Below are 22,618 nucleotides of genomic sequence, written 5' to 3' on the forward strand. Positions count from 1 at the left end.
GTAATAATTAACATTTATATAGCACTTTTTGCTTTTTAAGCACTGCTCAAACACTAATTACTCTTGGTTTAGTGTAAACTATTGTAATCTCACTCTGTTTTGCAATCTACTTGCATCTTTTGTTGACTGAGAGCTAGTTCAATTTCTTCTAATCTTTGGTCTAGTTAGTCAGTAAAGGTATGACTAAGAAGAGACATTTACATCTTCAATTGCTTTCTCCCCTCCTCGGCTCCTTTATTTGCTTTTTCTTTTTCTTCCCACAATGTCTTTTTGCTGAATATTCTTTAAGATGGATTCCTTAGCATGGCAGCAAAGCTTTTCTTCAGCAAAAGAGTGGGCCTTTCAACTCATTCTGTTAAATGTTATCAAAACTTGTTCTTACAAGAAAGATTTAATAAGTCATTCTGTTTTGCCACAGAAAGTCAAATATAAGATATTTTCCTATGGCAAACCAGAAGATTTATCACTTAGTCTCTAAACTAGTGATCTTAATACCAACAGTGCAGAATTCATTTTTCAGTTTGGACTTGGATAAACCCCTTAATCTCTTATCTAGCATTTTACCAACTGAAAGATGATTGAATTTCATTATTACTGGCACAGAATCCAAGAACTCCAGTAAACAGGCTTCTGATGTGCAAACAGGAGCTGGGGTTTGCGTAGTCTGTGCCACTGACTTCCTGCATTATTTGGTCAGGTCACCTCCTTTCTGTTGGTCTGTTCTGCCTGTAAAATGGGAGAGATGAAAATGGACTTCCTTGAAGGCTAAATCAGTAAGAAATCTGAGTTTTTGCTGTGTGTTTAAAAAAAAAAAGGAAAGTAAAAATATACGCTACTGTTACTCTGTTAGCTTTGGGCAAGTAGAAAAGCAGCATTTTGCAAGAATAGAATAAATGTAATGTTTGATTTTTTTACCTAAACTACTGTATCAGTTATCATTACCTTATTAAGATCCCTCCTTAATGCACCTTTCAGTCAAGTGGCATTTGTACATCTGGAAGAGTGTATTGATGTCTGTTTTGGAAGGTGATTGAATCATAGAATCATGAAGGATTTGGGTTGGAAAGGGACCTTAAAGATCATTTAATGAGCAGGGACACCTTTTGCTAAACCAGGTTGCTCAAAGCCCCAACCTGGCCTTGAACACTGCCAGGGATGGGGCAGCCATAGCTTCTCTGGGCAACCTGTGCCCGTGTATCAGCATCCACACATGGAAGAATTTCTTCCTTATAGCTAATCTAATCCTACCCTCTGTCTGTCCGAAGTCATTCCCCCTTGTCCTATCACTCCATGCCCTTGCAAATTACCCTCTCTAGCTCTCTTGTAGCCTCTTCAAGCACTGGAAGGTGCTGTAAGGTCTCCCTAGAGCCTTTTCTCCATATCCCTGCAAATGCAGTGCTAAGATGCAACCCAGCAATCAGGTGTAAGTCCTCTTGCATGTGCTTAAAATCTCTTCCTAGAGGTGATATCCCTCCTTGTTATTCCAATGAAGGGGCCCTTTGTTTCAGAAAAAAACCCCAAACACTTTCTATTTCTAATTTACTATTTTTACCTCTCTCTTTTTTCCCCCATAGACATTTTACTTAAGAAAAATACACTTTCTACTGCATAAGCTTATTGTGCTGTTGAAAGTGAAGCTCTGGACACGGTAGGGGTTACACTGATTAATCAATCCCTAACATCTCTCAATGCACTCTGATTATCTCACAGAGAAGTCCTAAAATGAATCAATTCATGAGCCCTTGCAGTATTTTTTTACAGATAATTCATGTTTTAATAAACTTAGTTTGAAGTTCAACCCTTTAGGGAATTTTATCAGAACAAGAAAATAGGTTGGTTTCTCTCCCCACTAAAGGAAGGCAAGGAGAGATTACCCAGTACCACAGCATCCATGACAAGAGCAGGGACATTTTTACATGTGATACTGTAATAAGACAAGGACAGGTTGGCCTTGTGACTAATCCTGCAGAAGTTTCCTGGGTTGCTTACATGAATTCAAGTAACTGGATAAGATAGTTGCCCTTGCCTGTAGAAGAGGGGTGGTAATACTTTTTCCCTACTCTGAGTGTCCTGCCTGATTGGGTGAGAGCTTCCCCCTGCTGCAGGAAGCTTTTCATCTTATTGTTCTGCAGTGTCTATAGAATTAGTCTTAATAAATCGGCAGATACAAAATAAATCTGTCCCTAGCAATACTTTTTGAGCATAATTCTAAGTATATTCCTCCAAATTCAGTTGAGGTTATGGCATTCCCTGCTATTCAATGGCAGTAGTGAAAGGCAGTGCTGTCCAAAACTACTTTTCTATTGTTTTCACAGTCAAGCCAATGACAAAAAGGAGAAAAAATTCAGATCTTGGAAGTTTTATACTACAGGTCTCCTTCAATTCCAGCTGTCATCCTGTGAGCTGCTCAAACCCCCGGCTGCATCTGAAAGGTGTAGAACAGAGGATGCTCTGTTCAAACAGGAGGTGCACATCAACGTGATACGAGGAATATGGGGGAATATGGATACAGGGCGGTGGCTGCAGGCAGAAAAGGCAGACATGCTTTCTTTCCTAGAAGAGTCTCAGCCTCCATTCAGCTCTTTTCAGAAATAATGTGTAATAGCAAAAAGATACATCTGAGAGTGGGTATGAGTTCAAGGTCTCTTTTCTTATGGAAAAGGCTGATGGCTCATCAATAGTCCATGAAAAAGACCATAAACAGTAACTTCAAATGAAAAAAGTACTTGTTCACACCACACACAGTCACATTGAGGCACCGCACACAGGATGTGGTGAAGGCCAAAAGTATTTAGAGTCAAACGGGGTTAGGCAAACTCTCAGAGGACAGATTCATGAGGGACTGTCACACCCAGTGGTCCTGCAGAGAAATTTGCTGAAGTGGATAGAGGTGAAAGACCAACCTTGATTCCTAAATCACCGTTCACAACCACTGTCCCCTTTTTGTCTTCCAAATTGACTGCATCCAATCCATACAGGGGTAATAAAGATGGATAGTTTCCTTGTTCAATTTATTGACAGGGAAGTAGGGATACAGAGCTAGTGTATTTAGGCATGGGAATTCACTTACCTAATTGTGAAATAAAGAGGTTGGATGGCACAAGGTGGGCATGGGAATTGTCTTGGGATTGTTGCTACATTTTCATTTGAGTCACAATTTAATTACAAAGACTTCCTGTAGACCACAACAGAACACTGAGAATTAGACACAAAGCTTACCCAGGAGTGGGTATAAAGCTTAACACCCTGAGTGAGTCCTGTACCAGGCTTTTCTTACTGTCTAAGAGATGACACACTGGCACAAGGTGCCCAGGAGAATTGTAGGTGCCCCATCCCTGTAAGTGTTCATAGACAGGTTGGAAAGGGTTTTGAGCAACCTGGTCTAGTGAAAGATGTCCCTGTCCATGGCAAGGAATTAAAAATCGGTGATCCTTAAGGTCCCTTCCAAAACAAAGACATCTTATTTGTTGTCATGGAATCCATTCTACAGTTCTGTGACTAGAAATTATCTTCTTTTTTGTTTGTTGGGTGGTTTTTTTTTTTGCTGTTGTTGTTATTTTTTTTAACAAACAAACCCCAGGCTATGTTTTTATTTTCTGGAAGAAAATAAAGGAAAATATCTCCCAAACAGATTGAGAAAGGCTATGCCAAGGGCTTTCACCTAGGAGGCTTGAGACACATTCAAAAGTTTGTCCTGACTCAGATGAAGGACATAAATTTTAGCTTCCTGTATCCCAGGTAAGAGCCCAAATTAGCAAAATGTGGGTAATGGAGAAAGAATGGGAATACTTTCAGTGAATACCAGCATTTTATGTCACCAGTTCTTTGTCACTCTTGAGATTTGCTGATAAATGAGCTGGTTTCACATAGGGTTTGGATGTGTGGCACATCATACACCCAAACCTTGAGTCTGACAAAGACAGTTAGGAAAAATTTGTAGGCTGATCATAATAGAGTGTACGTGGTCAGGCTGTATCTTGCAGCATTTATTATTTAAATGCCATTATGCACTCTCTATTATATTGAGGTTCTGAAGAAAACCCACTTCATCCAAGAATGGCTAATAGACTCATAATGAGAATTTCAGTATAAAACTAAGATTTTTTTCCAAAGTAATTTCCATTTTGGAGTAAGCCAGAGTAGGGTTCTAATGGCTGCAACTGCAGACTGCTTATACTTGACAAAAATCATTCAAAAGAATTTTTAACTTCAGGCCCTAAAATCTTCCACTAGCACAAGTTAAATGTTCCAGCCCATGACAGAAGACTTAGGGAGTTGCAAACCAGAAATAATTGAGATAATTGCATTCCAGACTCCTCCATGTTTTCCCACCACTACTGTTTCAAGCTTTCCTGGGCCTCCAGCTTAATGTAGTTTTAGATTTATTCATGAAAAGGTCACAAACCACATGTTTTGGACAAGGCACTACCAACTGTCTAGCAAGTCTCTTACCAGTAGAAGAAAGGCTTAGTGGTTGAGACCAGAAAAGGGAGGTTTTGTTACTTTCTTTGAGTACTGGATTGAAGCCAAGCAGTATTAATTCAACTCTTCATTCTCCTCCTCTCTTGTGCCTGCTTCTTTCCTAAGTCTTTGCCAAAAATGTGAGAGGATGTTATACCTATAGCTTAATTTATTTCTTATTAAGATCTCTTGAGATTTGAACCTCTGTTATAAATCTGAAGCTTAAGGTTTAATAAAAAACACAGGAATCCTTTATGTTGTGGAAGAATCTCCCAGAAACATGGTAAATGGCATCACACTGTTTAAGCCACAGTAGTGTATTTGCTAAGATCAGATCATTGCTGATTCTGATCACCAGGCAATACAAATTTGATTTGAATAACCCCTGAGTACATACTGAAGTATTTGCTGAATGCTTCAGAAAGAACATTCACCTCTACATTTATGCCAGCTTTGTGGTTTAGATGAGGTAGAATGGGAGGCAATATCTTAGACAATTTTTGACAAATAAAAATGACCAAATAAGATTTCTCAGGTTCAGAATTTTGTATAAAGAAGGCCTAAAGGACTGAACTAGTGCATAGCATCCCTGCCTGTGGCAGTGAGGTTGGAACTAGATGATCTTTAAAGTTCCCTCCAGCCCAAGCCTTTCCATGAGCCTAAGAAATCACAATAAGGAGACTTGAACAAGGCATTTCATCCTCATGGAAGTGGTAAGACTGTCAGAGTGGATTGCCTTCTTTCAAATATGATGAAAGAAGGTGATGACTTAATTTGGTGTAGGATATTAATAATCACTGACACAAAGTCATTTAATCATCTGAACTCGCAACTTCTTTGATTGCAGCTTAGGGTCCTGAGTTGGAGCTAATTTCCCAAATAACATTGCTGGTTTGCCCCCAGTATCTGTTGGTGTCTTTGTGAAGGTTTATATAGAAGGTGAAAATTTGTCTCCCTTTTGACTCTGAGTGCGGTTTTCATCACTCACCCTGGGATTTCATTGGTCAGATACAACTGCAATTGTCCATGCTCCACAGTCCTTCTGACTGAAGGACACTGTTGAACATGAAAGTGCATCTTGTTAATAATACCTGAGGTTCATGCTACTGTTCTCCAACAAAGATTTCAGGCATGCATTAGCCACAGTTTTTTTTAATTAATTATTCTACTATGCTTATGTGACTTGGTTCTCAAAAAAATCAAGGGCTCAGTATCAGACTCAGCCTTGGAGATGAAGTTGCTGCCCTCAGTTGTGTTGTTTTATTCTTGTACCACCTTAAGCAATTTGCTTTGACTTCCTGTGGTTCATCTCCTCCTCTATAAAGTGTAAGAAAGGATACTTGCTCGCTACTTACCAGCTTTAGGTCTTAGTTAATGATTCAATTTGTGCAGCCCAAAGGAGAGAATATAAAATTAAGCTTACTGCTCGGCATCCTATGGCTGTGCTCATTCTACAAGGGGCAGCAGCAACAAAAAATAGGGAAAAATATTGCTCTAAGCAGTTAAATGAGATCGAGTTCAAGAAGACAAAAAGCATGCCCTGCCAAGTAAAATAATGCCATTTTTGGATAGGCAGTTTTGCAGAGGAAAACAAATGAGAAGTGAAAAGTAGTTCTTTTGCTTCCTTCAGCACAAAGGTGGAGGTGGAATCAACCCACCAGAGCTCATGCCCACGTTTTCTTGCAGACAAGATATTTCACTCTTCAGCTTTCTCATCATCCTGTTGCCATAACTATATGGGAAGTACATAAAGCTATCTGTACTGTTTAAACCCTCACATTTTGACAGAAAATTGGATGATATATGACATGCTGCCTCCCAGAACAGGCGCTGTCTATCACCTTGCTGCTAATCTCTGTGATTAGTGACCTGCAATGTAAGTCAGCTATCAAAGACCACCTGTCCTTTTTGCTATAAGCACCTCCCAGCATATCACTTTGTGGTGTCACACTCCCTTGTCTGGTTTTTGATTGATGCAAGTTTCTCTTTTGAGCAGTGACTCAGAAAATAAATCATACCCCTTGCCATTCATTGAGTGCGATTCTGCAGCACAAAGCTGGTGTGGTTAATCAAAGCTCCAAAGAGCAACAAAAACCAACAGAACTGAGAATGAGGAGGAGAGGTATAAAGGATAAAACATCATAAAAAGGATTGTTTGGGAGCCAGCCAAAGCAAAAGCAAAATAAAAAGTGCTGCAAATAAGCATTATGTTTGCTGCACTACTGCACCAGAACCAGAACGCTGATTTTTTTACTCTACTCCCTGACATGTGTGCAGGGATGTGAGAAGGGTCCCACACTCCTGAAAAATATAACTATATCAAGGAATCTGATTTTACAGGCTTTTACTTCTAAGTTACCCTTTCTGGGGTCAGTGGGATTTTTCTGAGTAGAGTAAGTAAAGACAGAAGGATGCTTCTGTTGTGAGCTGTACTCCAGACCAGTTTGTGATTCGGCTGGGATTGGATCCCCATACACAGAAGGCTGCCAAAAATAGGAATGGCTACTGCAAGTAATTGGCCTTAAAGTAGAATTTTAAAAAAGGAAAAAAAGGTGAAATTTTATATGTTATGCAGAGAGCAGTAAGATGAAAGAAACAAACAGAACTAGAAACAATGCATTATAGGACAAGAAAGTCCTTTCCAAATATAAACGATTCAGAGCAGAAGAGTTTTGTGCTTTTATAGAGGAAAATGAACACGGAAGTGAAAAGGTACATATTAGAAAGCCTGGATTTTTACATCCAGTCCAGCAAGTTTATGGAAGCTTTTAAAATTATGAGGAGCAATCATGAGCTAAAGACGGAAAGAAACTGCTGGTTGAGTATGTAATTGAGACGAGTGTGATTCTTTGTGTTTGTCATGTGCCAGAGAAGTCAGGAAAAATGTGAGGTGTTGATGGCACTTATGAAATTGTAGCAGAAGTAAAATCTAGGCACAAGGAGTAGCAGAAAAAAAATAATAATCTACCACAGAAAAGCTATGAGGCAAACTCTCAGACTACAGAACTCCGTTGAAAGTAAGGTATCTGAACCATCTGGGAATTAGGCCATAAAACTGAGATGACAAGAACTGCATGTCCATGGAGAAGTGCTGGAAACTTACTTAAGTCAGGTAAATGCAACAGTTCAGTCTTTAAAAATAGCTTTAAAAAAATCATTCATTATGTTTTATGGAGGTAACCTTTCTATTTGGAAAGTCAACCCAAGTTGTGAGGGAGAGAGAAATAAAAAGTTGAGAGGAGTTAAATTTATAAAGACATGAATGAGTTGGGAATAGAAACACTGTTGCAGAGGAATGTGCATATGGATGGTGCAAATTTACAGGGCTATTTTTGATGAACTGTAGGAGAATTTTCAGTTTTTCAGCACCTTTCCTTACAAAAAGAAAACCCTTCATCTGGTGGGAATTCAGTCAATTTCCTCATGTTTTTTTGTCATTTCCTAAATTGCAAGGTTACTAATGGTAATTACAGACCCTGTTTGTACCTTGTGGCTCTAGCACTGCAAAAAGATTTCCTTGGCACATGTTACTCTCCTGCTAGTAGGTTTTTAAATGACCAGCCCTAGGTAGGAATTGCTACAATACTCGGGAGCAGACAGAAACCATCTTTCCTCATTTCTTTCTTAGAGAGTAACTACTTCTCACTCACATTCTGCTATCTTCATCCTCCATAACAATAAACCACAATTTCAGTGTTCATTATAGCGGCTCACAATACTGGGCTTTTGTGAAGGAGTCTGTTTTAGGGTGTTATATTCAAAAGTATAACAAACCTGCTCATTCTAAGGTTTTCAAACAGAGATGCTATAAAGGGGACAAACAGATTCAATAACAAGTGTAAAAAAAGTCACAGTTTTTCGAGCCAAAAACCTCTTTTTTTTAAAAAGAAAGGGGAGATGACAGTGCACTGAAAGGCAATCAGATGCTCTATTTCTCTTATTTCTTTCCAGTGTGAAAGCACCATATGTTTGATTCAATGCAAAAAAAAAATCTCCTATTTGGTAGATCTCTTACATGCTGCTATTGCTCTATAGCACAATGCAATCTCCTTCACTATTGCTTCTACATTCAGGCCTTAGTTTTGTACCCTTACTCTGCAATACATTTAACATGTCAGTTTTGGCTGGTAAGTAATCCCGTTTGCATTCACTGTACTACATTTACCTGAATGAATTTAAGTCAATGAGTTTAGTGGGTTTAAAAACATATTTGAAGTCATAGTGGTGCTCAAGTCTCTGTGGATGACTTAGATAAAGCCTGTTAAAGACACTCCTCCTTCCCCATCTCCCCTCCTAAGTGTTCAATAGTTTCTATGCATTTTTCTGACAAACAGAATGTATGAACTTGGTCTGCCACTGTCTCTGGAATAGACTGGAGGCAATGGATTTATTTTTTTTTTGTTATAGTAGTGCCTTAATTCCCAGGAAGAATGCTACAGAAGCCATACAAGGTGTTGGAATTGGGGTGTGTCATTGCAAAGTTGGTATTGGAGGTTTTTTTTGGACTAAAACCCTTTAGCAGTTTTAGCACAATCAGAACTGCCGAAATAGGACTGTGTCATGGTTTAACCCCACGAGAGGCCCAAGAGTGTAACCCTGCTTCTTTGCCCAGCTACCAGTTTACCTCACAGTGTTCCTGTCATTCTTGCTTCCTCCTGCAGTCTCTCTTCGACTCCAATATTTTTGTAGTTGTGCTTTTTCCAGACAGCTTTTCAAGCAAGAAATTAATAATAAAATTTGTCTTCAGGCTTCAGGATTACTATTATGATTTTTAAGTTATCAGAACCTCTGCTAGGAGTCTCCCATCCTTCACACATCCTTTGTTTAAAACTCCTTAGTTTTAAAACCCACAAATGCTACCTTACACCACATCCCTTTAAGCTGACCTACAATGCTCACAGCACATCCATCCTCAACTACTGCACATTAGCTGTGTGAGGGCAGATGTACATTTGGTATTGGGAAGAAATTCTTCCCAGTGAGGGTGGTGAAGCACTGGCACAGGTTGCCCTGAGAACCTGTGGATGCCCCATCCCTGGCAGTGTTTGAGGCTTTGAGCAACCTGGTCTAGTGGAAGCTGTCCCTGTCCATGGCAGGGAGTTGGAATTAGATGATCTTCAAGGTTCCTTTTAACCCAAACCATTCTAGGATTCTGTGATTCTCTGAAATCCAGGACACAGCATCTGAGGCAAATCTAGGATCTGAGTCATGGATGAGAAAGATTTGATTAGTACATTCAGGGTTTAGCTTTTCAAGAAAGAAATGCCAACAGAATGTGATTCAGTTCTTGCCATATATTTCCATATGTATTTGCTGTGAAAAAGACCAAGAACTGATAGGTTCTTCCTGAACCTTTCGCTTTCTGTTTTTAAATGCTGATGGTAAACAATATCCTGGGGTGGCATTTAGAGAATCAACTTCTGTTCTTTAGCAGTCAGGAGGATTCAGTTTCAGAGAAGCTCAGTACATAATTACAGATTTTCCATGTTTGGTTTGTGTACTTCATCATTATTTTTCCTCATAAACAAGTTTAGATATTAACAAACATTTTTTCCATCTTGATGCAAGGCATTGCCTTTATTTTTTCTGTTTTCTGTCGCGTTTAATAAACTTGAAGTAAAAATACTATTTATTAGTTATTTTGACAAAAATACTTTTAATACCTTTTATTTCTGATATCTGTTTTCTCTGTGTGCAGATATGTACACTTGTATTGCAGTGTTTATATACATTGGTTTTTCCACAGAAATAAATCCCAGGCCATGTTGTTACATGAAGCAGAACACTATCATTTATTTACACTTTCTCAGCTCTGCTTAAGTTTTAATATATTTCCAGCTGAGTAAAGATGAGCCCTCTGAAAAGGAAGACATTTTTATGCAATTTCCATCCACATGTCACTCCTTCAATCCTTCCTTTCTCCCTCTCCCTTCCCAGTTGCCTTCTTATACCATCTCAGTCTTTTGTTCATACATTCTAACCTCATGATCTGTGGAAACATTTTTAAAACCACAGGACAGCATTTTTCCAAAGCCCTCCAGTTGCCCAAATAGAGACATTTCAGCATTACCCGATTTTCCAGAGATTAGATGACTGATGAATACATGCCTCCTTGAGGTGTCTGAATCACTTCCTACAGAAAGAAGACACACAATATCACAATCAGTTTCAAATTCCCAAGTGTATAGTTCAGACAGATGCAGGTTGGTGCATATATGTATCCTGTTAGCAGTGGCAATTATTAAATGAGTCACACATAATTGAGACTTTCTTTTTATTGGTAATTGTTCTAAAAGGGTTTTTCTGGAATCCATTAAGTAACATCCCTTTTCTTCAGTGTAAGAATGTATAAAGAAGGCAAATTAGCCACTGAGGGCCCAAAGGCATGACATTTTTTAATTCTCTCTTTCAGGTTATTCCAATCTGACCACCACAGAGACGTCATTATTTTAATGTTGAATACTCAGACAAGGGTGCCATGGATGTAAAGGAAAGGAAGCCGTATCGATCTCTGACTCGGCGCCGCGACACTGAGCGCCGCTACACCAGCTCTTCAGCCGAGAGTGAGGACAGCAAGGCACCCCAGAAATCCTACAGCTCCAGCGAGACCCTGAAGGCTTATGATCAAGACTCCAGGCTGACCTACAGCAATCGGGTCAAAGACATGGTGCACCAGGAGGCTGATGAATTCTGCCGAGCAGGTGGGTGCTTTTCAGCAGATGCAGCTGTAAGCAGCATGAGGCAATCAGCTGAGAGCCAGAGTTGAATCGGAGGCTACCTTTGAAAGACTCTGAGGCCAAAAGCATGATGTAAGAGAGAGACTTAAAGAGAGCGACAGAGATCACCTTCAGTGTATTGCACAAGACACTGTGTGCAGCCCAGTGTCCTTAAGTGGCATACCCATATCCCATGTTCATTAGCACTTATAAGACACATTTTCTATGTCTTAGTCTTTCTGTCTGCAGCAGCACTTTGCCACTTCCCACCATGAGACTAGAACCCTCTGTGCACATGCTGCATGGTACTGACGTGGCATGGAATGTTCCTGCCTGCTTAGGAGACCTTTCACTGTGTCACATGTCTGCTCTGTCATGAAGGAAGTCAACAAGGATGCTGAGGCAGGAGGCAACAAGTGGAGAGTGTCACTGTCCATCTGGTCTACAGCAAAACCCAAGAGGCCTGGAAGAAAGGAGACAAATGGGTTCCAGCTGGAATGAGCCCTCTTGGCATTGTACACAGCCAGCAGGCTTTAGGTTTGCCTTTGGGACACACTTCAGTGTTAAAGGAGTAAGGAACATCTTTAGGACTTACAGGAGCACATTTAGTGAATCTGAGTCCCAGTATCTGTGAAGATGCGGAGTTTCAAGAGTCACCACAGACTCCACAGTTCTAACAGAGATTCCAGATGCCCTGAAGTCAGTGCAGTTGCAATTTTCACTGCTGGTATTGCCTGTGTGAGGTAGATTTCTGTCCCCTACCATAAGACTCATCTTCATTTTTCTGTAGAGATGTAGTTCAGATTCCAACCAGGACTTCACATAAATTGTTTTTAGAAGTCCATCAAGAAAAGCATAAAATGGTAAAGTGAGTCAAATAGAGTAGGCAGCATTCCAGAAAATGGACATAAACTAGCCTACCCAGAGTACTCTGAGCACATTCTCTGCAATTTGGAGAAGCTGATTCCCCAAAAGGAATACATATAATTACACTCATTAAAATTGGGGGCTGCTTGATTTTTCCTCAAAAATCATGCACTTGTGCTTTTGGTGCAAGACTTCTCTTCAAGGCACACGCAACCAAAATGATTTGCTGAAGTATCTTCATGCATATGGCTTTGGTGTTTGAGTTTCAGAATAGCTGCAATAGGCAACAATCAACAAAAGGGCCAATAGTTGATGTAAGTAATATTGTGACATCATGAAATCAGTTTCCCTCTTAGCAACTCTGAAGTACTTCATCCCCTCTAAGGAATGTATGCCATTATAAAGAAAAGGAAACCTTTTAGGTCATTGCATTTGCTTACTTCATACAATATATTCACCATGCAGGATAGATGTGAATTAGTCCAGGTCAGTGGTTTTCAACTTGGAGGTCCATGAGGCCATGCAGATCTATGGACTTCTCCTAAGAAGTCCACAAAAGATTACTTTTCCTGAAAATCCAGTCTGTTGGCAGGGAATGTAATTTTTCTATACACAAGCTCATGCTTGCCTAGGAAAATTTTGAAGGTACTGAGAAATAGTAAAAATGACTGGTCAAAGTAGCTGAAATTCATTGAAAAGTTAAGATTAACCATGTCAGAGCACCAGTTCTGTTTCTGATATAACTCTCACAAATGGCTACACTTAAAGCTTTCTCCCAGTTTATCCTGAGGGTCCCAAAACTGGCCTGAAGAGTGTTAACAATTCTCCCAGACTTTCTGTACCACATTTTTCACTGGCAGTAAGCCATGAATGGACCTCTCTTTGTGATGCTGCTTGGCTTGAGGCCAACTGAAACCAAGCCTTATTAGCCTGCTTGACATCAACAAGGCAAAGTGAATTTCTCTCCTGCATTGGTTTGGAAGGCAGAGGAGGAAAACATTTCAAATTGACCAAATAAATTCAGTAAATAAACAAGTCAGCATTTAAATGGTTTTAGCTAGAGTAAGTGTCAGCAAATGTGCAAGTCAGCACAGGAGAAAATAGACCAGATCTGAATTAAAAAGTCTTGGATATTTATTATCCTCCTTTTATTGACTTGAGTTCTTCCAGCTTAAAGGGTAACAGTGAGCATAGAATATGAAAATCAATGCATCTGCTGCTGTTTATTGCAAATAAATTTGATTTTGAGTTAATTGTAGCAGTCATTTTTCATAATTTATGAGCTGCTGTTGCTGGAGAACATCAGTCATGCTGCACATTGATGTGCCTGATGATGCTGAGTGTGGCTTCTTTCAGGCAAAGGTGGAACATGACATCAGTGACTCAAACACGCAAGGAAAACCAAAAGATATTTTTCAGTACTCCACAAGGGATGGTTTAGAAAAACCATGGCCTTAAACATAAGTTGAACCTAGAAGAGAAGAGCAAGGTCTCTGGGGAGATACAGCTTCCTAGCATTTATAACTTAGGTCAGGTTTATTTGCTTCCTTATGCCATGAGAATGTAGAGGACAATCTCTCAAACTACTTTGTAATTATGTTAAATTATTACTTTGCCACAAGCTTGCATTGTGCTTCCCAAGCAAGGGTCGGGCAGAGGTGTGAGCCCCAAGCAACCTTTTCTGTCCACTGTCTGAAAGCTTTAATCTTGTTTGGTCAATTAAAAAGGTGTGAAGTTCATGAATCCTTTATGCAGTTGGAGTGTTGTCAGCTGCAGATTTGTAACCAGCTGAATCTGAATTTTCTCCTGCCATCAAACAGCTCCTTCTCTGAGCTATACATGAAAATGTTGTCCAGTCCCACTATTCACCTTGCATTCACATACCTTCTCTCTGTTCACGGTGAGCTATAAAGTCAACTGAAAAAACGAAATGAAAAAATGTAATAAAATAGCATTTACTTTTGGCCACGTGTCATCTGATGCATGTGTGCTCTAATATGAGAGACCTTCCCCAGTCATCAGGGCTCAAGGACAAACTAGGGTATTTCCACACCTATGAAATTGTACTCTGGAAAAGTAGAAAACTGACTATTTCTGCTGGATACACATTTTCTACCATATGATATTTGACATCAACAAACAGAAATGTGAGAAAAACCACACAATTGTGGGGTCTTGAGAAAGGAGAAAATGGTAATTCAGCTTTGGATACAACCTTGAGATCCAGACTTGATGAACAGATTTCAATAATGAGTAGTTATGAACTTCAGTGTTCAAAGGAAGGTTAGTGCCTGAAATTTCCTGGAGATTGTGCATTCAGATTTATCTTGTTGAAATATGCCTGAGCTGCAAACTGTTCAGTTCTTTAATCCATTCAAGGCATAGCATAACAGAAGCAGGGGTGCATTGAGCTGTATAAATGCACTGTGCAGCTAAAGGCACTCATGGCTGGCCAAAATCTTTTCAAGATATTCAGGGTTGAAAAATAAATGCATGCATTAATAAATAAATATGGATTAAAATTGCTCTCCCCGGTCTCTTGTGGAACTTTCCAAACAAAGTGTGCTAATATTTGAAGCCTTATTCGCATCAATTCAGTCTGATTTTGAAGCTCTGCAGGTAACTAGACATGGAGTCAAGAGTCACTTTCGAGGTCATATTTTTAGTCAGCTAAACAATTGCATCTATTTGTGGCCAAATAACCTCTGCTGTGACTCTATCAGAATGAATAGCTAAATGTGAGGCAAGGTGTGAGTGGTCAGCATGGGGAAAGTGAAATCGCCAAAGGAAATTTAAATCCCCAGTATGTAATTTCAGGGTTTTCAATGAGCAGAACTCACTCAAATTGCCTATTGTAGGGAAGTTGTCAAGTGTATGGTAGGACTTTTGATCACTGCACGCCTCATTTTGCTTTTCCCACAAGAAGATTACTTTTTGCCTCTCCTAAAGTATTGCACCATTTCTACATCCGTTTTTCGTTTCAAACTTGATGATTTCATTGAACATGCCCTGAATTTTTGTCAGGTTCCAGAAGCAGAATCCAGCGACTTTTTAGTCCTGGCATGTTTGAAAAGAGATTGTCATGAGGTGGGGACTGGTGTCTTCTCCCAAGTAACAAGGAATAGGACAATAGGAAATGGTCTTGTGTGACACTAGGGAAGGTTGAGATTGCATATTTCAAAAAATTTCTTCAGTGGAAGAGTGGTCAAGGATTGGAACAGGCTGCCTACAGAAGTGGAGGAATCACCCGTCTCTGAAACTGTTATAAAAAAAAGTGTAGATGAGATGCTTAGAGATATTGTCTCGTGGTGGACTTGGACGTAATGGTTGGACTCGATGATCTTAAAACCTTAGTGATTCTATGATTCTGTGATCTCTTGGTCTCATTCAGAGCAAGACCACAGAAAAAGGGTATCTTTGGTATGATGTTGCTGTGTGTTACTGTGACGCTGATGTGCCCCACGTGAAGGTAGAGGATGAACACTTCAGCTCTTGACTTGTGCTACATGGCACCGTGACCTATTAAAGAATAACCCAGCTGATGTGTTTTTCTCACAGGAGCCAACTTCTCTTTGCGAGAGCTGGGACTTGAAGATGTGACACCGACACACGGGGCTTTGTACCGGACTGACATCGGGCTGCCTCACTGTGGCTACTCCCTCAGCGCCGGCTCGGATGCCGACACGGAGGCAGATGTGGTCATGTCACCCGAGCACCCAGTGAGGCTCTGGGGACGCAACACCAAGTCCGGGCGCAGCTCCTGCTTGTCAAGCCGGGCCAACTCCAATCTCACCCTCACTGACACAGAGCACGAGAATACTGAAACAGGTAAGTGGTGACAGTGCATGCAAGTGTCAGCCTCGAGCTCTAGAAGGAATGTCTCTTCCTACTACTCCACCTTAATCTTCCTTAGGTTTAGTGATGGGGCTTTTTATCAGACTCCATGAAAACACTCTTCTAACAGCCCCAGTCGTGGCCTTTTTACTGTCCTACAGAGTCTTTGTTAATGAACTGCTGGAGAAGCTCCTACTTATTTATCACTGCGACAGAGATCATTAAATAGCTGTAATACTCTCCCTGCTTTTTGCAGCAACCTTTCAGAGGGAAGGCATTTAAATCTCCCCTCCTCTGGCCAATACTACTCTTATCTTTGCTCAGATTTTCTGGGCAGATAATTTTCTTCTCTTCCTTGCTGGTTCCTTGACAGGGGCTGCTTCATTTATGTAAATTGGCTGACTGCTCTCTGAAGGAAAACAATGGTGAAATATTTTTAGAAGCCTTTTTCTTTGTGTGAAACAAAACCTGAAGGTCACAGATTTTTTTATCTCTGTAACTTTGTGTCCCCAGCTGCGGGGATTCCTGCGTGCCTTTGTAGGTCTGTGAACCTTTTGGTCAGCAGTTCTGCCCAGCAGTGTAGGAGAAGGAGAGGGGACTTTGATTCAATTGCAACTTGACCCAGGAGTTCATCCAGTCCTATATGCCTTTGCACCTTTAATTCAATTATAGCACAGCCTACTTCTTGATATAGCTGCTGCGTGCAAGTCATTGGGCACTTGTGCTCGGCACAGAAAGCTCATGTGAAATGACTGTATCACTTGTTCTTTTCATGCTTTCTGCCACAGTATTATAGTGACAAATGATGATAAGTTTTCCTCTGGAAGCCATGGCAGTGAGACATACACCACCCACATGATTTTATGTTTAACTCCAACAAAATTACAGTTGAAGCTTATTAAGTTTCTACTCAGAGATAATGATACATTAGGCAGAGTTCAAAGATAAATGGTCTTCTGTTCAAAGGATGTACGGAAGACTCTTTTTAAATTATCTTTACCATACTTTTTAAAAGATTCTTAGTGTAGCGTCTTACAAGCAGACACACAGTGGCAGGTTGCATTGTTTTCCTTCTGATCCTTGTGTTTTGATGAAAAATCAGAGGGATGATCACGGTCAATTAAAGTTTTGCAGATTCACAAGAAATTGATAGAAAGCAAGCAAAAGCAAGCACCTTGCACTTCCATCCCATTCTCCTCTATCCAGGCTCTCTTTTGTGCTTTCCATGTGATGTGTGAGCAGCTGCAATCCTATCCCATACATTTTTTCTTTCCATGCCTACTAAGAAAAGCAGTATACAGAATTCTAGGTTGGTCCCCCCTTTGGTCTTAACAGAGAATTGCATTATCTATGGGAGTCTTTTTCCCTGCTCTCTACACCTGCAAATGCAACTTTGTACCTACAGATCACTTTCAAATGAAGTTACACTAGAAACAGTACAGTAGCAACTTCACATGCCTTGAAAGGCTTTACTGAAAGTAATCACAGAGGGTGAAGGACTCATGTCAGGTTGGAGACATCCTTCAATTCCTCTTTCCTTAAGTTTAATGGCACACTAACCATTTGTTGAACCATCACTTCATAGCAACTAGAAAAAGAGAAATGAGAGGTGGAGAACATACAATGCTGTATAAAAGTAGGAGTTTCCTTGGAGGCTAGGCATTTGCAGTCTTAGATGTTGGGTAGTTTGAATGAGAAAGGCTGTATCATACTAAAACCAAAAGTCTGTGTAGCACAAATAAAACACAGATTGCTGTGGTGTCCAGTATGTAATAGTATTGTTCATACTGACAAAAAAAGAGGTGGTGGAGCTTAAAGGAAAATATTAAGATCTAAACTGTGCTGGCAATGAGCTTCATCTGATGCTTAGACTTTCCTGGGAAGATGTCATGGACATCAGACCATGTTCAGGTCAGAAAAAGTGGTCCAGAACTGAGAAAAAGTTCACTTTAATGTAGGGACTGTGGTTGAATTGGTGATATATATATGCAAACAAATGTTGCAAGGTAGAAAGAAAAGAAGGTTAGGGAAAATTCTTTTAAGTAGGCAGAATTTGAGCATTTTCTTTTGTAATTGCTTGGCACAGATAAAGGCATGAGAAATCTTTGTGCACAAACTCCTCACAGCCTGAGATCCTCTCAGAAGCTTTTTCTGCTGAACATAAAGGCATTTTCTCCCTCCTCACTCCACATAAGTAGTGTTTCTCTGGGCTGCTAGCTATCACACATGCTATTTTGAGAAATCCCAGATTTATAGAAGAAACATTTTCAAGAAGACATGAAATTTTGCTAATGGCAATGTAAAGTAACATAATGCTATGACTCAGTTTACAGGATGCCTTTATGAGCCAATATTAATTGTTGACAGTATTGATAGAAGTTATAGCCTTTAGCGGAAGTCAATATGGACTTTATGAACCTGCCATCAATAGAAGAGTTTATGGGGCTCATTAAACCAACTTCTCCAATGAAGGTCAAAGTCAGCAGTTTTTATGCTGTTCATTATTTATCTAAAATAAATAATCAGAATTTACTTCTGATGCTTGTAAATCCCAAGTTGTCAAAGGATGATTCTGCCAAAACATTTATTATGTTCCTAGAAGAGGAGAGGAGTCACTCCCTTGAAAAGTAGGTTTATTTTTATTTCAGGAGTGGTGTTGCCTAAAAGGAACAGATATGCTGCTCAGAAAGGACAGTCACAGTCCATCCCTGTCCTTAAGGAAGTCTATGAAGTGCTCTGGTTTCACAGCATTTTGTAGTCCATAGATCACTTAAACAGGGAGCTGGCATGGAAAGCCATCCATAGCTTTATCTAAACTGTTATGAGGTTTTCACAGAATCCCAGAGGTGTTTGGGTTGGAAGGAACCTTAAAAAACATCTAGTTCCAGGCCTCTGTCCTGGGTAGGGACACCTTCATTATGTTGAATGCTTCTAGGAGCCAAATGCTTTTACTAAGTTAAGAGTTTGTTTTCACTAAAGAGCTGAGTTATAACTCTGGCATTGCCCTGAGCTCACATCCTGCCCGCTCAAACAGCCATGATGGCTTCCCCTCCAGTGGACAGTGCATTTCACTTGACCTGGATAGTCACTTTGCACAGTGAGGGGACAGAGGCACAGCTCAAGTTGCTGCATCTTGCCTGGGGACAGTGCCATCATTCTGTATTGCTGATGTAGCAGGCACTTTATATGGTTCAAGGGGTTTTCTGCAGCATGATCATGATCTGAACTGGAACTGTGAACTCCCATTAACAGTTCAGAACCAAACACAGAGGGAGTCTGGTTCCTGGAAGTCTAGGAGATTTTAGGAGAACTTCTTTCCTATAGTAGATTGCACCATTTCTCAGCAAGACTGATTCAAGCAAAAGAAGTTCCTGAAGTGGTCATTTGGAGTGAAGCCTGGAGTTTCCTGGCGGTACCTTAGCTAACCCCGAACAGGATTTGTACTGAGCCAGCAATTGTTTACCATAGAGAAGAGCACATTGAAGAAAAACGAGGTAATAGTCTTCCAGAAATTGGCTTATTTTTCAGCAACTTAGTCACATACAAAAAAAAAAAAAAAACCCAACCCAAAAAACTTCTAGTCATAAGAACATCATTATAAAAATACAGTACCACAGGATAATTTAAACTGAAAAGCATTGCTGAAAGTCTCTGGTCCTCTCCTGCTTAAAGCAGGGCTAAGTTGGAGGTCAGGTTGGGTCACTCAGGGCCTTTTTCAGTTGCAAGTTGAGTATCTATCAGAATGGAGAGGCCACAGCCTCTATATCCCGGCTCTAGAGGTGACCACGTTTGCTGTGAACAGCTCTTTTTCTAAGAGATGATATGGATTTCAACTGCAACTCGTGTCCATTCCTCCCACTGAGCACCTCCAAGAATATTCTGACTCCATCTTGTGAACATCACCCATTGCAAAAACAGTTGAAAGACAGCATCTAGAGTCTTCTCTCCTCATAAGCAGTTGGAAGGCAGTTTGGCACTAGAGGAGATCAGAGGAGTCTGAGGACTTCCAGTGCTTAAAGCTTTTAAGTGTAAATTAGACAAAGATCTGCTGAGAAAGGTCTAGACTAGAGGCTGTCTTGGTCAGAGTGGCCTTCCGTGTGGGTCTCTCAAGCATCCCTCTTTCTCCAGTTTCAATTCTTGCAGCACTGCTGTGCCTTTTTCCTCTGGGGCAGTGCAGGAGTATTCAGGCTGGGCTTTTGTACTGTCTAGGGGACTCCTAACATATGTGGACATGGACAGTGTTTGTGTGCAAGCATGCAGGAACTGGGCTGTGTCTATTTCCTTTGGGTCTGTAATAGAGATCTTAATCCAGATCCACCCAAAGTATTATGAATCATGTTGGTAACCCCTGGACAAATTTGAACTTGAGAGATAGGCAGAAAATGCATAGATATTCCAATACAAAATCCCTACTCACAAAAAAAAAAAAACCCCGAAAAAACCAAACAAACTAACAAACAAAAAAAAACCCAACACCCCACCAACAAAAAAAAAAAAAAAAACCAAAACAAAAAAGCAAAACAAAAAACTACCACCAACAACAAAACCAGACCACTTTTTCCTCTACCTTCAGAGTGATAATGAACTTACTGGTTTGCTCAGTACAATCATTACAGGGTTACCGTACACCTGGGTCAACAGCATTTTTAAAATTGGTCTTTGTGAAAGTGGAATTGCAGCCCTTTAAAAACAAACAAACAAACAAACAAACAAACAAACAAACAAATACAGCATAACTTTCAGCTATTCCAAAGAAGCCATTGCAAACTATTCCAAACTAAGGATTTACTTTAGTTGTAATCTGGGCTCAGCGTTCATATACACCAAGGCTAGTATTTGGTTAAATATGAGAAGGAACAAGAGACAGAGGAAGCAGTTTTTTTCATTAGCAGGACAAGTCAGCCATGATTAATGCTGTGAGGAGTGGCGTGATGTTTCTCTCTGTCATCATCTCTTCCTTGGAAGAATGTGGGCAGTATCAAATGGCCAAAAGGATCTCACAGACAGGATGATTAGCATCAGATGGCTCAAGACAGTTCAGCTGAGTTGAAGATGCTCAACTGTGATCTATCATCTAAAGAAATTCTTGCAGCAGAAGTGTAGCTGAAGTGTGACTTCACCTCACTGAAAGATTAGTAGATATGAACTAAAATTTCAGATCTATCCACCCAGGAGGCCAAAATTCAAGCTGCAGGACCTTTTCTGTCAAATTGCCCTGTGCAACGTCTTTCCATCTTCACAATTCAAAGCCATGTGGGAAATATCATCTGCAAAAACTTCTTCACCCCTTCTATGATTGCAAAAGGGTTTACTATTGGACTCCAATCACCCATTTAATGATGAATTGGATATAGGTTTGATCACCCCAACACTTCCACCACACATCTGTTGATCATCTCTGTTTAGGATGTACAGTTTCATCTCAGGGTTCATTTATCTTTAGCTTCATTTGTGAAAGCACCAGTCAGTGCCAAAAATTATATGGTGACTATAGTAATACAGACACTTGCTGGTGAAAAGGTTTAAAAGCAGCATTTTGGACCCACATCCTATGAAGAGGAATAATTTCCCTTGTGTCCCATCCCTGGAATTGTTCATGGCCAGCCTGGATGTGGCTGTGAGCAACCTGGTCTAGTAGGTGTCTCTGCCTTCCCAGGGCAACCCAGGGGTTGGAGCTAGGTGGACTTTAAGGTTCCATCCAACCCAAACCATTCTGTAATTTTCTTCTTTTAGTCAATGCTGTTCTGGATTGCATTTAAATGAATGCATTTAAAACTGCCAAGCAACAACTAGCTCAGTCTCCAAGCATGCTCTCCAAGCCTTACCAACTTAACCAGAAAGGTAGTAGATATGTTACACTTAATTTTTGCTTTCTCATCAAATAAATTGCCTTTCTGAAAAATTCTGATAGGCTGTTGTAAAACTGAAGCATAGTGGCAATCAGGAACTTTAAAGCTCACATGATAGCTCTGCCTCCTCTACCATCCCAGACTCAACTCTTAGCCATGTTAATTGACATAATACGTGATTTACAGAGCATTCCTTGCAGTAACCGCCACATTCTCTGCTTCCACTGCTTAAGCCATTACTGTTGCTAGAAAGAGTGCTTAAGAAACTGCATAGGGTTTTAGGACTCAGCAGAACTGAATGCATATAGAACATATTATAAACACAGGGGTACATTAAAGCAGGAAATAATTAAAGACAAATGTTTCAAACAAGGAACACCAAAGAAATGCTACAATTTTATTTCTCTGGGGCAGTTAATAAATATTACTGATGCTTTCATTTATTCAGTAGTGACTGATACAGAACTCACCAAAGCCTTTGAAGGCTCCTGTTGCCATCAGCGGTGTTACACCAGGTCCTAGGTACATGTGGATAACAGTCGGCTTTTTTGAAAACAGCATGCCCAAATGGTATAGATCCTAATACTTTTGGGTAAATACACCACAATATGCTGTTCACTGCTAGTTTTCTGATAGCCATTTTGGCCTCTTATTAAATCAAGCCACATTTCATCAGCTTTTTGAAAATATTTTCTCCTCAGAGTCGTTTTACAACAGCTAAGAGAGCTTTAGACAAATAGTAATTATTTCTCTGTGTTTTCCTTGTTCTCTTAGTTTGTTGGGAGCTCTTCTCTTAATGTTGTCTGTATTTGCTACCGGGTGCCTTGCATTAATAGCTCTGACTCTCTGCAGAGGAAGAATTTTTACTCAGTTTTTTTTGCATTCACCTTC

At 40.1% G+C, this 22,618-nt stretch overlaps 1 protein-coding gene across 1 annotated transcript in view; it reads left to right on the forward strand.

The window, feature by feature from the left end:
- TENM4 (teneurin transmembrane protein 4) overlaps positions 1-22,618 on the forward strand; it is a 601,532-nt gene that overhangs the window by 243,217 nt on the left and 335,697 nt on the right. The window contains 2 exon segments of the mRNA XM_054518583.1: positions 10,874-11,162; positions 15,603-15,872. Of these exon segments, the coding sequence (XP_054374558.1) occupies positions 10,940-11,162; positions 15,603-15,872 (493 nt within the window). The 5' untranslated portion in view covers positions 10,874-10,939.

This window comes from Molothrus ater, chromosome 2 (genome assembly GCF_012460135.2).
Source record: "Molothrus ater isolate BHLD 08-10-18 breed brown headed cowbird chromosome 2, BPBGC_Mater_1.1, whole genome shotgun sequence".
Lineage (NCBI taxonomy): Eukaryota > Metazoa > Chordata > Aves > Passeriformes > Icteridae > Molothrus > Molothrus ater.